Consider the following 16,694-nt stretch of genomic DNA (forward strand, 5'->3'; position numbering starts at 1 on the left):
TTGATTAGGGTCAGGTAAAGATCATGACATCTAATAGTTTAGGGTTGGTAGACACAGCCAGGTGAGGATTAGAGGTGGTTCGCAAAGACTCCTGGGGTTATTAGACTAAATCTTCAAATTGATCATTTAAATGATTTTTTGGAATGTTCCTGAAACAAACAATGCAGTTACTTGCAACTTTTATGTTCCTGGGAATAATAAAGTCATATTAATGAAGACAGGACCAGTAAAGTCCTGCTAGTGCCAAGAGGCCAGTGGTGAAGCCATGTTCATGTGAGCTAGTGTCGGGCATGAATGTAAGCTGTGGGGTGTGGAAGGTTTGGGTCGTCAGTGGTATGTCAGAAAGTGATAACTGCTATGGAATAAAGCAGGGAGCAGATTGGGAGAGCCTGGTGGTGCCTGTGTGCTGGTGATGGATGTTTGCACTTATCATTGAGCAGTACAGGAAGGCCTCACTGAGGTGGTGATATTTGAGTCAAGACATGAGGCAGTGAGTCTTAACAGATTGAAAACCTGGAACAACCAAGGCCACAGGCAAGCCTGTGCCTGGGAGCTCCAGGAACTGCCTGGAGATCAGTGTGGCTTCAGGAGGTGGGGGTGGCACCAAGGGTCACTAGTCTGCTGTTAGGTCAGAGAGGTGGGCACGGCCTGAGCTTGGGCCCAGAGTGAGGTGGGAGGTCTGTCAGCACTCCCTTTAGTTTTGAATTCTGTGAGGCAGTGTGTTTCTGCCCAACCTGAGAAAATGACCTTCTGGTATTTTACATTGGGAGTTCTATTGAGGAATCTATAATAATAAAAGCATAATATGCTAATTAGACTGGATGTCCTTCCGGACAAAGCCGGGGCTTTGAGGGCCAAGGCAGAGGCAGCCACCATGGTGGCAGGGGCCAAGCTCCTTGCATGAATTTCATGCATCAGACCTCTAGTATGATATAAGCAATAACAAGTAGCTAAAGTGTATTTCATATGCATTAACTTCTGATGAAACTCTTGAAAGCTCATAGTGTTTTTATTTAACTATTTTTAATAGTATCATCGTCTAAAGAACATATCCCTGGGGACCCTAAGTTATGGAGAAAATGAAGAGCATAGAATTGGCCTAAAAGTCTGTAAGCAGCACTATAAGAAAGGGGCCATGTTTCCCTCTGATGAGACACTGAATATTGACAGTGACATTGAAACAGGTAACGGATCGCTTTATTATATGCCTCTATCATCTCCTGTGGTCACAGCAAAGATGCCCTCATGTGCTACCAAATGGAACAACTTCAACCTTGCTTTTGTGACTGCTATTTGCAGCTGTCAGGTTAACATTTGCCTACACAGGGCTTTGGCTCAGGAAACTGCAGGTCTATGTAATAGGCCCTGGAAATTTGTGGATCTCTTAGGTCCGTGGTCGGTAAACTGCGGCTCGCGAGCCACATGCGGCTCTTTGGCCCCTTGAGTGTGGCTCTTCCTAAGCCTTAGCAGTACCCTAATTAAGTTAATAACAGTGTACCTACCTATATAGTTTAAGTTTAAAAAATTTGGCTCTCAAAAGAAATTTCAATCGTTGTACTGTTGATATTTGGCTCTGTTGACTAATGAGTTTGCCGACCACTGTCTTAGGTGCAACTCAAGGTGGTTGGTTTTGTGGTAAATGCCCAGGTGTTTCCTGTTTGTTTAGGTTTTTCCCTCCTCCACTAGGGGACGATTAGATATTTTGGGGGGGAAAAAAGAAAGATGAGTCTTTATTTATTAAATGAAATAATGTGTTAAAGTGCTTTGCACTCTTGTTTTTTATTATTTGTAAAATATATTAATGCTCTTCAAAGGCAAATTGTGATTAGTAGCTCATTTCCTCTTTCAGGCTGTTGCTGGCCCCAAAGTTAACATCTAAGCAAGCAGAATTGTTTTGTGCCATTCTGTTAAGAATTTAAGAAAATGTCTTATGTAAATTCAAAGTGCTTGACTTACAGCTCTGGGGGTTTTGTAATTCATTCAGCAAACCTCTGGTGTATACCTACCACGCCCAAGGTGCTCACTGTTGATGTCATCATGTGCTGCACAGCTGTTCGGTCAATGACAGATCACATACACCACAGTGGTCCCACAAGATTATAATGGAACTGAAAAATTCCCATTGCCTAGTGACATCACAGTGCAATGCATTACACAAATACTCACCATTATGTTACAGTTGCTTACAGTATTCAGTACAGTGACATGAGGCTGCCTAGGAGCTGTAAGGAACAAAATTTGTCACCCCCAAATATGTCTAGTTGGCAAAAGGATTATTTTAGGCAGGCTAGTTTAAGAAACAGCAAACATGGAAGAAGCTCGGGAGAGACATCTCCCTTTGTAAGGGTGTCTCCCCAGCTGTGCCAGCCAGAGGTGGGTGACCTTGCCTCTGCAGACTCTTATCAATGCAGATGGCAAAGATTCAAAACTGCTTAACAACCTTACCTTTGTTTACTGTGCTTTCCTGACAACCTCCCATACCTGACCCTCCCCACACCCATATCTTCTTTTGTCCTCAGCTGAAGGTGGTATTTAAGGCAGTTGGTGGCTTCCATTTTCCTGGGTCTCTGTATATAGCAGGTATACATGTTATTAAACTTTTGTTTGTTTTCTCCTATCAATCTGTCTTTTAATTCTTTTTTTTTTAATATATTTTATTGATTTTTCACAGAGAGGAAGGGAGAGAGATAGAAAGTTAGAAACATCGATGAGAGAGAAACATCGATCAGCTGCCTCCTGCACATCTCCTACTGGGGATGTGCCCGCAACCCAGGTACATGCCCCTGACCGGAATCGAACCTGCGACCTTTCAGTCCGCAGGCCGACGCTCTATCCACTGAGCCAAACCGGTTTCGGCTAATCTGTCTTTTATTACAGGGATGTCTCAACGAGAACCCAGAAGGGTAGAGGGAAAGTTACTCTAGAGAGCAATGGGCTATCCCCGTGGTCGGCAAACTGCGGCTTGCGAGCCACATGCGGCTCTTTGGCCCCTTGAGTGTGGCTCTTCCTAAGCCTTAGGAGTACCCTAATTAAGTTAATAACAATGTACCTACCTATATAGTTTAAGTTTAAAAAATTTGGCTCTCAAAAGAAATTTCAATCGTTGTACTGTTGATATTTGGCTCTGTTGACTAATGAGTTTGCCGACCACTGGTACCAATTAACGTAGGTGTGTGGTAGGCTATACCATTTAGGTTTGTGTAAGTGCCCTTTCTGATGTTCACACAATGATGCAATTTCCACATTTCTCAGAAGGTAACCCTGTGGTAATCCGTGCACGACTACATTGGGCTTACAGCAATTAATCAGTGATAGCGCCTCAGCTAGATGACAGCTCGGGAGTAGGGATCCTAGGAGCAGTTCGCATTTGAAGTGGTTTTATCAAAAGGGGAGCATCACACCATTCATTTGACCCTATTTCCTATGATCTGGTTTTAAGGCTTCTTGGCAATAGAGTAGAACACCTGCGTAGGCAGAGGTTCTGATTGTTTGCACAGACTGCCTGGCTAGACTCTCTGCATGGGCAGGTGTGTCCTGTCTCCGGGCTCTGAGCGAAGCAGCTCCTGAGCCAGGACCATAAGGACCCCAGGTGGCTTTCCGAGGTCATCTCGGTGTCAGGTGTCAGCGCTGGCTCTGTGGGCAGCAACCTTTAAAGTGGCTTGTCTGGTTGCCCCGCATGTTTTGCTCTCCTGAGATCTATTTGGTAGACAGCAATCAGGGGCTAATGGGTTCACTCTGAATCTTCCCTGAGGCTGTCAGCTCTGAGCTTCCCTGAGGGAGGTGTTCCTGTCGCTGATGGGAGTGCCTGACAGGTGGCGCTGAAACCTTGTGTAGTTCCTTACTTGGCCCTCTGCTTCAAGTAAGCCACCGGCCACGAGTCCTCGTAAAGACGTGTGACTCAGTTGGATGCTAAGAAAGGAGAACAGTGATTTTCCAGGGATTCATATGTCATTTTCCTCCATTGATTTTTCTTTAAAAATGGATTAAGGAAATCTGGCCAAAGGCAGTATCAGTGGCGAGGTAGGACAGGCAGTCCCAGAAAGTAGAATTTTCCCCCTGGCCATTGGACAGTGATGCACTTGATCATTTCCTTTCTATCAGAATATGGAATATTTTTAACCAAATGGAGAGAGGTTGATTATTCATTTGACTTTAAGGGAGACTACTTAAGTTAATTGTATTCTTTAACTTATTAAATATAACTTGTCAAAGAAAATGTTTTGCTGTGTCTATTCAGAAGGTATGAAGAATAGTCTTAAATATTTGGTGCGGGATTTTAGCCTCTCTTTTCTTGGACACATTGGAGAAAACCTCCAATGAAATGAAGAGGGATTGAGTTGGACATCAGTGGTCTGGTCTTATAGTTTAAGTAGTTCACGTAGCAGAAGGTGTTCTCAGTTACCTATTCATGAATTTGCATCCTCTTTCCTATTAAGGGAATCACCCTTCAGTGGGCTAAATGCAGAGCTCTCCTGCATGCCTGTTCACTCTGCAGATTAATATTTATTTACATGTCTGTGCAGCTGGTGTGAAGGGTTTCCTATCATTCATGCTGAAGGCCTATCCCTCCACTCCTCCCTCTAGGCCTGTAGCTTTATAGTTCAGCCTTACTTGGGGGAGTTATAAGTCCTGTTAAAAAAATTTTTTTAAACATTTAGGTAGCGATCATCTTAATAATGAAGAGCTAATATGCTAATTAGACCCAACAGCCAAATGACCTTCCAGACAAAGCTGGGTCTGAGAGACCAACCCCCTTGCATGAATTTCATCATGCATCAGACCTCTAGTTCTTATAAAGTGTTTCATTTTCTATAACACGGATTTAAATTTCTTCTGTTCTCCTTTCTTAGCATGAGGCATCCTGACCATTTCATCACTCGCCCAGCTTTTTTAAAGAGCATATGTAATCCACCCCCAAATTGTCTCTACGAGGGTTGCTGTTTCATTTGCTGGAGTGTCTGTTCTGTGATCGAGGTTGATTTGAGTGAAGAGTCTGCTACTCTGATACCAGTTTGTTCTGTCTGAGCTTTGATGTTTTAGTTTGGGCTCTTGCCATTCTTTAAAAAAGTTCTTAGCTTTTGCTGTCACCAGGTTCTTGGTGGCCTCATTAGCAATGACTCTAGCATAAGGTCAACCAGATTTTAGAGAGTTCTGCATGTATAGTTGATAAAGTGCACCCCCATAATTACAATGATAAAACTTGACCAACCAAACAGATTTGTATAAGGCAAATTTAACATCCATGAACTGTGAAGAGCTCAGGCTGCGGTACTGAACACATGTGGGTTTAAATTCTGGTTTGCCATCAGCTAGCTTGTGTGACCTTGAGAAAGTCTCTTGGCCTCTCTGTGCCTTGGTTTGTCCATCTGCAAAATTTCAGCAATAGTACCTATCTTACAAGGTTGCTTTGGATTTAAACAGGATGATGCATCAAAGGAGAGAACATGTAAAGCTTCTAGCACAGTGCCTGGCACAGAGTAAGTGCCTGACATATAAATGCTATTTTTAGCATCATCAGTCTTTTCCTATAGAGAATAAGTTTCTTGTGATTAGCTGCTTTCACCATATTAAACAAGATCCAACATTAAACTGTTTCTTGACATTAATAATCTATTTACCAAAAATAAGGAGGCATCCCTTCTGACACCTGCCTTTCTTAATATTGTGCCTGTTGAGTTGTCCATTCAGCTCATGTCCTTGTTTTCAGCCCAGGAAAATGAATTTTCACAAAATATAAATGTGTCCTGTATGTTGTGACACATTTTGGGTGTCAGCTATATGCAATGGGACAACCACACAACATAATATGCTCTTGTTCACAAAGATCTTATCCTCTAGTTGAAAGGATAGATAAGCAAGTAGAGGATTGCAGTTGTGGGAGAGGACTCTTAAAGAATTAGCCACCGAGTCTACCAAGATTCTGGAGCACCTACTGAGAACCAGCCCTGGCGTTTCCATTTTATTTTATTTTTAAAATATTTTTATTGATTTCAGAGAGAAAGAGAGAGGGAGAGAGAGATAGAAACATCAGTGATGAAAGGGAATCATTGATCATCTGCGTCCCACATGCCCCACACTGGGGATCAAGCCCACAACCTGGACATATGGCTTGACTGGGAATTGAACTGTGACCTCCTGTTCATAGGTCAGTGCTCAGCCACTGAGCCATGCTGGCTGGGCTGGCATTTCCATTTTAAAGGCAGGCAGAGCCCCAGTAGGAGTCAGTGAAGCCGACATCACAGCAGTCTGTGAGGGCTCTATGCCCTTGAAAGGCGTTTTCCAGCTCTAGACCTCCTCAGGTTCCTGCCAAGGTGTTGGGCTACACAGTAATGAGACACGTTTTCATATGAGGCTCTTGGACTCATTCTTTTATAGTTTACTAGAGGCCTGTTGCATGAAGAGATTCGTGCAATAGGCCTTCCTTTCCCCTGGCTGCCGGCACCGGTTTTCCTCTGGCACCCGGGACCCAGGCCTTCGCTTTGGCTGGGCTCCGGCCGGAGCTGACCCCGCGGGCGTGAAGCTTTCACTGCTCCGCAGGCCCCGGGGCTGTCAGGCTTTGCTCCACCACTTGGAGCCTATGTATGCAAATTAACCGCCATCTTTGTTAGGTTAATTTGCATACTCTCCTGATTGGCTGGTTAGCGTAGCAAAGTTACGGTCAATTTATATGTTTGTCTATTATTAGGTAAGATAGCTCATATTATATTTTTATTTGAATGCAACCTAATCAGACAATACAGAAAAGTTGCAAAATAACAGAGAGATTTCCTTGTATACCTTTCATCTAGATTTCCCCAACGCTAACCTTTTACCACATTTGCTTTATCCTTCTTCCTATGTTTAAATATTCCTCCTGAAATGTATGAGAATAGGAGGCTGACATGATGTCTCTTTACCTGTAAATATTCCAGTGTGTGTTTCCCAAGAACGGTCTCCCACATCACCCCTGAACAGTGCTCAAAATCACAAATAAGCATCGGCACAGCACTTTAATCTAAAAACCCTATTCACATCTCATCAATTGCCCTAATGTTCTCTAGAGCAAAAGAAAGGCCCTCTCCCATCCCAACCTCCTTGGTCCAGGGTCACGTACTGCATTTACTTGTCATGCCTCTTTAGTCTCCTTTAATCTGGATCAAAATAGTACCTTGGTTTGTTGTTGGGTTGTGGGGGTTTTTTATGAACTTGACATTTTTTAAAAAGTATGTTTTTATTTACTTTAGAGAGAGAGAAGGGGAGAGAGAGAGAAATAAACAAAAACAAAAAACATCGATGTGCGTATGCACCCAGACCGGGCATCTAACTGCAACCTGGGTATTGTGTCCTGAATGGGAATTGAACCTGCGACCTCTTGGTGTGTGGGACAGTGCTCAACCAACTGAGCCACACTGGCCAGGGGCTGATTTTGACATTTTTAAAGAGTAAAACGTTCCTCACTTTGGCCTTTTGTTTCTTTATGACTAGATTGGGGTTATGCATTTTAGTGGGAATAGCACACAAGCAGTACATTATTTCCGGAGGTGTCTTTTTATCTCATTACTGGCGATGTTAACTTGGATCACTTGGGCAGGGTGCTGCTATCTGCCAGCTTCTCCACTGTAGTTACCGGTCTTCCTGTTGTAACTCATAAGTACTCTGTGGGGAGATAGTTGGAAGTGTTCTGCTTCTCATCGCCCTTCGCCCACTGGTTTTAGCATCTGATTTTTGCCTGAAGCAATTGTTGTTCTCCATTGGTCTAGACTGCATTTTCTTGGACCTCCAGGGCCTCTCCAAAAACACTGAGGACTGGAAGAACTCACCATTCTTCAGACTGGAGTTTTATAGGTAAATATGTTTTTCAGTCTCGTTTCCCAGGAGACAGGCATGAGGGAGGGAAGGAGAGTAGAAGTAAGACTCTGACAATGTATACCTTGTGATATTTTTTATTCAGGCTCCTACAGGTTGAAATCTCCTTTCACCTCAAAGGCATTGACCTGCAGACGATGCTTTCCCGAGAGTTACCGGACTGTTACGTCTTTCAGAATACGGCAAGTGTCTGTTTACTCAGCCACTGTTTCTTATGCTTCCCTCCTCCTTCCGTAGATGCACAGTGCGAAACACACCAGCCTATGGCTGTGTCAGATGCAGTCGTGTTTAAAAGAGTTGAGTGGCATGATAGCATTGTTCATCCCGAGACCGTTTCTTCTGAAAATGAAGCAAAGCCTTTTCCAATGTTTTAAAAACTAAATTTCTGCGTTGAAAAGAGAAGTTTCCAAAATTGGCTTTGACCCCTTATTCTTCTAAAACATTTTTTAAAAGTTTATGACAAGTGTTTTCAGTGTTTTGAGGTCTTTGCAAATGTAGCAAACGCTTTCAAACCTCCAGGCAGACACTGCCCCCTTGATCTGAAGGCCGTTCTGCAGAGGATCAGCTGTCGCTCCTTTTATTTTGGGAGGAGGCGTGTGCAATGAAGAGACTGTTCAGTTTTGCGGGGACAGTAACCTGTCTTCTCACTTCCATGAAATTTCATGCCCTTCTTTTCTCCCTCCCTTTTCCCTTCCTTTTTCCCTCCCTGCTTCCTTCCCTCTCTCCCTCCCTTCTTCATGTTCATGGAAGAGCAAAACTGGATGCTGAGCTGAAAGTTGTATGCAATTATCTTTTAGCAACTCAGGAGAGCACTCTACCCAATAGTCCATAAATACTAATGAGTCCCTACTATGCACCAGGCACGGCCCTGCTCTAGAGGTGCATTGGAAGCTTACAGCTCAGTGGAAGAGAGAGAAGAACAAGTAAAGAAATAAAAGTAATTACTAATGGTGACTTGTGGTAAGGAAGAGAAGAGCAGGATTAGCTGCTGTGGAGTGACCTACACATTATGAATCACATGATGAAATTAAGGAAGTTCACAGGCAGAGAACTTGAGAGCTGAAAGTGTACTAGTAGCTGATCTATGAGTAAATCTATAAGCATTGGGCATCTCTGAACACAAGCCACACTCTGTGTTACCCAATTATATCACTATGACCAAACTAGAGGTTCGAGAACTCAACCTACAGGCCTCATTTCTGTATCTCTGAGCTATGACTAAACCTCCACTAACCCTGGCACTTGAGGTCTCATTTCCCCCAAGGAAAACCCCAAAAATACTTCTCTCAAGGCCTAAAATACCCAGCATATTTCACTTACAAATTTTAAGTGATGAAAGTGTAATAGTGGAAGATATGAGTCATTTGCAATCTTAAATTCAGCCTGCAGACTTAGGGCATTCTTTGCCATTTCTGAAAGCATTATATATAGCACTCGAGGTGAACAGAAAACTAATCTCCAACCTAGTAGAAACCTAGAATTTCATACCCAAAAGGCTAACTTGAAGCAAATGCTTTTGGATTCTATTCAGTGTAATCAGTGAGGTGACTGTGTTCTCTTGTCAAAGATGGTGAATTTCATGTTTGTTCCTGGGACTAGCTGGCTGTTTTGCTTTTGGATTTCTCCCACCCTGCTTGTGGATTTAGTAGAAGTTCACACAAAGCTGCCTTTGGACCCTGTTTTTTCATTAATGAAAGTTGTGAAGAATCATGTGATGAGGACATTTTCATCAGTACTATTTTTGGATCAGCCTGCTGTTTGGATGCTATTAAAATTTTAAGCAGAGTTGATCTAACAAGTCATATATTCTGCTCTTCATACATTTGTGTTTCCAGATTACCTTTGACAACAAAGCTCACAGTGGCAAAATCAAAATCTTTTTTGACAGTGATGCTAACATTGAAGAATGTAAAGACTTAAACATATCTGGATCTGGTAAGTATCTTACATGCTTGCCCATTGGAGGATTTTTAGCATTTTATTTTGGAATTTCAGGTGTTTACATGGTTGACTTAGATGGTGACAGAAAGAAAGGGATCCAGAAAATCAGATCTTGAGTATTAGATTCTGTAAAGCATAGCCAGAAATTTTGCATTTTTGTTAAATTCAGCAAATATTGATTATATACCTCTTAGAAGAAGCAGCATGCCCAGTGCTTAGGGTACAACCCTGGCAGCCACACTGCCTAGGTTTGGGTCTTGGTTCTGTGATCTTGGACAAATTATTTAACCTCTCTATGTCTCAGTACTTTTCAAAATGAGGGTGATAATAGTACTTACCTTCCAGTATGTTGTGTATTAAATGAGTTAGAATGTAAAGCAAAGCACTGAGAACAAGAGTTGGCATATAGCAATTGCTAGGCACTCTGGAGAACAAAGAAAACACCTTAGTGAGGGAGACAGGTATGCTTCTAAAATCTCCAATATGTCATGGATAGCCATAAATGGTGGAGGTACATAAGGCATGATGGTAAAGAAAGCAAAGGTTAATTTTGACTGGGGAAAACTTCCCTACGTTTCCTATCATTATTTTTCAAATAGGTTTTCAATTTCTTGCTCTCTCTCTTCTGCTTCCAACACTCCCATGATGTAAATGTTGGTTTGCTTGAAGTTGTCCCAGAGTCTCCTTACAGTATCCTCATTTTAGGGTGTGGGGATGGGGGGGAATTCTTTTTTTCTTTATGCTGTTCTGAATAGGTATTTTTTGCTTCCTTATACTCCTAATTGCTCTTTTGATTCTTGGCTTCATCTTCTCTGCTGTTGATTCCCTGTAAATTATTCTTCATTTCAGTTAGCATACCCTTCATTTCGTTCTGGTTCTTTTTTATCGTTTCCATGCCCCCCCTTTTTTATTACCACCAAACCAGCATTATATGAAATATTTCTTGACGAAGGAAAAGAGAAAAAATATGAATAATAAAGTGCCAATAAATACATATCTATCAACAATTGATTCTAAAAAATGAAATAAACAAGCAGAACAGAAAGACCCATAGAAACAGAGAACATTTTGATGATTGCCAGATGGGAGGGGGTTGGAAGTTGGGTGAAATTAAGAAGCACAAGTGGATAGTAACAGAATAGTCACGGGGATGTAAAGTACAGCATAGGAAATATAGAAAATAATATTCTAATAACTGTATGGTGTAAGATGGGTATGAGATTTATCAGGATGAGTACTTAAGTTATATAATGTCTAATCACTGGGTTGTACACCTGAAACTAATGCAATATTGTATGCCAACTGTAATTGAAAAATTAAAAAATGATTTAAAAAAATTTTAAAAAAAAGAAGAAAGGAGGTCTGGCTCCCTCCTGTGGCCAGTGAGGAGAAACACTAACATTTTTATAGGCTTCCAGAGCTGTGTAGTAAGAAACCAGGCTCTGTTACCAGGAAAATATGAATTTAAAATAAAATGATGTGAAAACTTTGAAAAAAGCTGAAGTTTGGAAACTAGCTTAGAAAATGGAGCCCCCCCCCCCCCCCCACACACACACACCACGTCCGTGTCCCCTTCCTCCCCCAGTCTGATTGATTGGCCTGGCTTTGGAGAAGTGGAAAGACAGGAAGTGGGACAAAGGCAAGGGTAACATTTGGTGAGATCCTGGTGCTATTTCCAAAACTTCTGAGTTCATTCACATTCATATACTCTCCCTCTCATCATTGCCTATGTTATCTCAGGGCGAAATATGAGGGAATGCCTATTTTCATATACATCCCAAATGTTGCTTCTTTTGACTTCTAATACCCGTTCCCAAGTGTGCCATTAATCTCCACTTTAACTTGATTTTATGAGTGTAGCAATTTGGGCATGAGGGGCTGGAGGAGGTATTGGTAGTCAGGACTCCCCGTTGATGGCTGATGTAATGGGTGTCATAGGGGAAGGGAGTTTAGTAAGTGTGGGAAGCCCTGGGTTAGAGCCACACAGGCAGGCAGTAATGGTGTTTTACAAACCTGGACTAGTGTTTTACACTCCTAGGTTTGGGCAATGTTCCCACAGGGGTAACCGAGTTTCAGTAGAGTAAGAAAGCAATTACAGTGTTCATAAAATACTTTCTGCGGCACACCAAGCTCGTCTTCCTAATAAAGTAAAACAATACAATACTGTCTTCTCTGTGATGGAGGATGGTTTCTCTTTCTAGCTCTGGGGCTCAGTTTTCTCACTATGAGCAGTCTTAGAGATTTGGGCTAGTTAAATGTTAGACAGGAAGGTACTAGATGCTGTCCTTGCATTTTATGGATTTTCAGTCCCATTTTCCCACGAACTGCCTCTAATCCTTCTGCCTCATTTCATGGTTTAGGAAGGACGGAAGGAAGGAAGGAAGGAAGGAAGGAAGGAAGGAAGGAAGGAAGGAAGGAAGGAAGGAAGAAAGGAAGGAAGGAAGAAAGGAGGAAGGAAGGAAGGAAGGGAGGGAGGAGGGAAGGAGGGAGGGAGGGAGGGAGGGAGGAAGGAAGGAAGGAAGGAAGGAAGGAAGGAAGGAAGGAAGGAAGGAAGAAAGGAGGAAGGAAGGAAGGAAGGAAGGAAGGAAGGAAGGAAGGAAGAAAGGAGGAAGGAAGGAAGGAAGGAAGGGAGGGAGGAGGGAGGGAGGGAGGGAGGGAGGGAGGGAGGGAGGGAGGGAGGGAGGAAGGAAGGAAGGAAGGGAGGGAGGAGGGAAGGAGGGAGGGAGGGAGGAAGGAAGGAAGGAAGGAAGGAAGGAAGGAAGGAAGGAAGGGAGGAAGGGAGGAAGGAAGGAAGGGGGAAGGAAGTCTTGGATTCTAGTCAAATTAAGTTGCTTTGCTTTTTTACCTAAACTTCTGAAGTATAAAATGGCTAAAGGTAAATGTCAGTGCTAGGTGTCAGGCATGTTACCTGGTTTCACATGGATGTCTTATCTGCTTTCCTGACAGCCCTTGAAGCAGGCACTGTTGCTTCCCCCACTTTGTAGCCTAGGCACCTGACGCGTGCTTAGCGAGGCTAAATAGTTCACTCAGTGAGTTACGTGTATTGGTTGGCTGCGGTGATAACCCACTGGTGGGCAGCTTTACCCTCGGACGCTCATGCAGTTGTCACTCACACCTTGTTATTAGTAAGTCTGTGGAAACTGATCTCTCTCTCAAACGCTTCTCTGCAGAGGTGTCGCTGAGGAGCACTGACTTTGGACCCCTTGGAAGGTTGCCTGTCCCAGTCCTGTTTCCTTCTCCTCTGGCCTTTCTCCATCTCGTTCCTGAGCTCTTTTCCTCTTCTAATTCTCAAGCATACTGCCCCCCCCCCCCCCCCGGCCCTCTGTCTACTTTTCTCTCTGTGGTCTGAGTGGCTGTGCCCACACTCATGGCTTTAGCTGCCACCGAGCCATCCTCTCTCGTCATGGACATTTAGACTGAGCTCAGTTTATGGAGGACAGAAAACCAGGAGTCGTGTCTGCTTGGTCCTTCTTCCTTGTTCCCTGAGTCTCCTTGGAGACCATGCTGCCTCTCTCTGCTTCATCTCTCACCACTTTGTGCCTCCTCCTTCTGTGCCTTTTCTGCCTCTGACTTAGCTCAGACCTTCACAAGTTCTTAGATTATTAGGTGCTCTTCTCATGTTCTGCTCGAGTCCCTGCATTGACTTGTAAGCACACTGAAGCATTATGCTAGGCAAAGGCACTGTAGTGTTGGCAAAGTACATTTGATCCCTGTCTCCCAGAGCCAACCATTTGGTGGGGAAGATGGGCATTGAATGACTCCATGGTAACCATGGTGTTTGCTGTTTACCTGGGCTGTTTCCTGTGCTTTCATATATGAACTTATTTAATCTTCACAACAGCCCTATGATTAGGTGTTTGTTTTTTTTACCCACTTTTTGGATGAGGAAACCGAGGCACCTTCCCTAAGGCTGCTCAGCTTCTGAGTGCAGAGCTGAGATTCAGACCCAGGTTTTCAGGCCCCCAGAGGCCATGTCCTTTCCCATTTTTCACCGTCTCTGTTCCTTGCTGTGCTCTCTTTGAAGGTGTAATTTCAAGTTCAGTGGTCATCAAGCAAAGGAGACTATAGGTGTGTACATTATGGAGAGTGCTGTGAGAGTAGGGGATGGGCTAATAAAGATGGGAATTCAGGGAATTTTATTCTGAGAAGATGATACTCACTTTGAAACCTAAGGCTGAAAAAGAACAATTTTTTAAAAAAATATACTTTATTGATTTTTTACAGAGAGGAAGGGAGAGGGATAGAGATTTAGAAACATCTAACAGCTGCCTCCTGCACACTCCCTACTGGGTGTGTGCCCAAAACCAAGGTACATGCCCTTGCCCGGAATTGAACCTTGGACCCTTGAGTCTGTAGGCCAATGCTCTATCCATTGAGCCAAACCACTTAGGGAGAAAAAGAATAATATTAATATGTGTGATGGAGAGAGTGCTGTTCCAGGCAGAGGGATCATCATTTGCAAAGCCCCTGAGGCAAGAGTGAGAGAGAACCTGATAGGAGGTGGGAAGAAGTGTGGCCTCAGGATAGAGAAGATGAGGGGAGAGAAGCAATCGGCAGGTGATGGGACTGCAGGGATGGACAGGGGACCCAGACAGGGGAGAGCCATCGTTGGTATTTGGGATAATTCCATGAAGTCTGAGAGAAGCTAAGGTTACAATTTCATCTTCCTCCAGTACATTCCCCATGCTACTGTGTTCCAAGACATACTCTCCTTCTTACTACCATTCCAAGTGGTTATTTTCTCCATGTGCAGAAAGAGCTTATTGAATGCTGGGAAAGTGCACAGTAAGGTTGAGAAACAGAAATGGGGAGTCTGAGTCAGAGGCATTTTAAATTGTTTGTTTCCTCATTAATGGAGAATGTGATGTTTGTGCTTGTATGTGAAAGACCTCAGAGTATGTCAATAGTTTTGCCTCTTATGAATGGAGCCCAAATGGACCACCTTCTGTCAAATTATAGTCTATGTAAATATTTACAAATACATTTTAGTACATCTCTTAAGAGTTTATATGTTTTTAAATGTATAAGTCTTAATAACAGGGAAAGTTTTACCTTATTTGTAGACTTCTGAGTAAATGTATTGCGATTTGTTTCTGATGTTTTTTGAATTTATCATCTAGGCTTCTTTTTTGATGACCATCTTGTCAGAAATTATTCCCCAGTGAGATGTGTTTATCATTTGAATTCTGATTTTGTTCCTCAGTTCAGAAGAATGCTCAGTATGTGCTGGCATTTGATTCCTTCGTCATTGTGATTTGCTTGGCGTCTCTGATTCTGTGCACAAGATCCATTGTTCTTGCTTTACGCTTACGAAAGGTATGTGTGCTTGCATTTTCTTCCTCCCCTCTTGGCCTCCACCCTCAGTTTGTTCAAACAGTGGGCCCTGGTGTTGGGTCATCCTGTCCTTTCTGGAGCCCTTGACTAAATTAGGTTCCTTTGAGCGATTGCCCCCTAAAAGGCATTCATCAACCTGAGGTGTGTAGGGTGAGTGCAAGCTCCCATCATGTCAGGTGGGACCAGATAATTACCTTGCTTAAAACTGAGCTAATGAGCACAGGTGCACAATGGTGAGCTCTCAAGCTCTTGAATGTTTCCAGAATAAAGGAGACCCTTTTGAATTCAGGAGTAAATCTTAAGAACAGAATAATAGCATGTGTGGGTTTCATCTTTTGCCTTCAAATAAGATTTCATTTTGACGGGGGGCATGATACATGGGTTATAATGAAGCATAAAATACTTTATTCTACATTTTAAATAGCTTGAAAATTCTCCCCCGAGTTTCATTTCACCTTATTACTCTCAGGGCTCTTGTGAAGATATAGCCAGCTCCCCACAAATCTTACTCTGGTTTGTGGCGTGTGTGGAAATGCAGAATGGGGTGAGGTGCATGAAGTCATCAGCATGCCATTGGTGGAGCAAGAAAACGGTCTTCGTTCTATTGTTCTCATTCTTGACCTCTGTCAACTTATTTTGTAAATATCCGCTTGTCTTACTGCCCCTTCCCCGCAAGTCCCCTGATACTCTGATCCCAGGTCAGGGTCCTGGTTCTGCCTAAGCAGAGGGGGTGGGCATTGGGAGCACACACACTGGAGCTGGAATGCCTGGGCACCCACCCTGGCCCTGCCTCCCCAGCCTCAGTTCTCTCCTCCGGAAGATCAGGCTACTAATGCTTGGTGCATAGGGTGCTGTCTGGTTGAGTGAGGTGATAAAGTAATGTATTTGGGATGCACTGTGTGCCAGTTCTTACAAGAGTCTGTTGGAGAGAAGAGCATAAGCATATAATCTTTGAGTTCACTGGGTAGGCACTTGAAGGCTTTAGACTAGCTGGGCAGGTGAGGGGGGAAGTGTGGGCATCATCTCCAGCCTTGAGATGGATCTATGGAGCTGGGTAGGCAACACCGTATCATGTTACAGGTGAGAGCTCTGTTTGGCACTTACCTTCTCCTTCCAGAGGGCAGTGTGGTTTGTAATAAATACTTTTTAAAATGTTTGCTGCAGAGATTTCTAAATTTCTTCCTGGAGAAGTACCAGCGACACGTGTGTAGTGCTGACCAGTGGGAGTTCATCAACGGCTGGTATGTCCTGGTGATTATCAGCGACCTCATGACAATCATTGGCTCCATCCTCAAAATGGAAATTCAAGTGAAGGTGAGGGGCCACCCACTTTAAGTCTGCTGCTCTTTCTATCCTGGATGATCCTTTAGGATATTAAAGCCTTGTGGAGACTAGTTTGATTCTCATGTTTTCTCTTTTCTCGCTTCCATATATCGGAAGCCTCCTCTGACCCGATTCCTTGTGGAGGGAACATAAGGAAACTGATGTTCTGGGGGAGATGATATCCCTATGAATATCCCCAGGAAACTTGCAGCTTCTTGAGCATAGGAACTGAAGTTTGAGAAGATTGGTTG

General features: G+C 43.3%; 1 protein-coding gene across 1 annotated transcript in view; it reads left to right on the forward strand.

The window, feature by feature from the left end:
- Window positions 1-16,694, forward strand: part of MCOLN2 (mucolipin TRP cation channel 2) — a gene marked incomplete at its 5' end in the record, with an annotated part of 56,116 nt that overhangs the window by 24,852 nt on the left and 14,570 nt on the right. The window contains 6 exons of the mRNA XM_081088358.1: window positions 1,031-1,184; window positions 7,740-7,824; window positions 7,931-8,027; window positions 9,681-9,780; window positions 14,990-15,102; window positions 16,285-16,434. Coding sequence (XP_080944484.1) covers window positions 1,031-1,184; window positions 7,740-7,824; window positions 7,931-8,027; window positions 9,681-9,780; window positions 14,990-15,102; window positions 16,285-16,434 — 699 coding nt within the window. The remainder of the gene's footprint in view (window positions 1-1,030; window positions 1,185-7,739; window positions 7,825-7,930; window positions 8,028-9,680; window positions 9,781-14,989; window positions 15,103-16,284; window positions 16,435-16,694) is intronic.

The sequence above is a fragment of the Myotis nattereri genome (assembly GCF_964212035.1).
Source record: "Myotis nattereri genome assembly, chromosome: 3".
In the NCBI taxonomy this organism is placed as follows: Eukaryota; Metazoa; Chordata; class Mammalia; order Chiroptera; family Vespertilionidae; genus Myotis; species Myotis nattereri.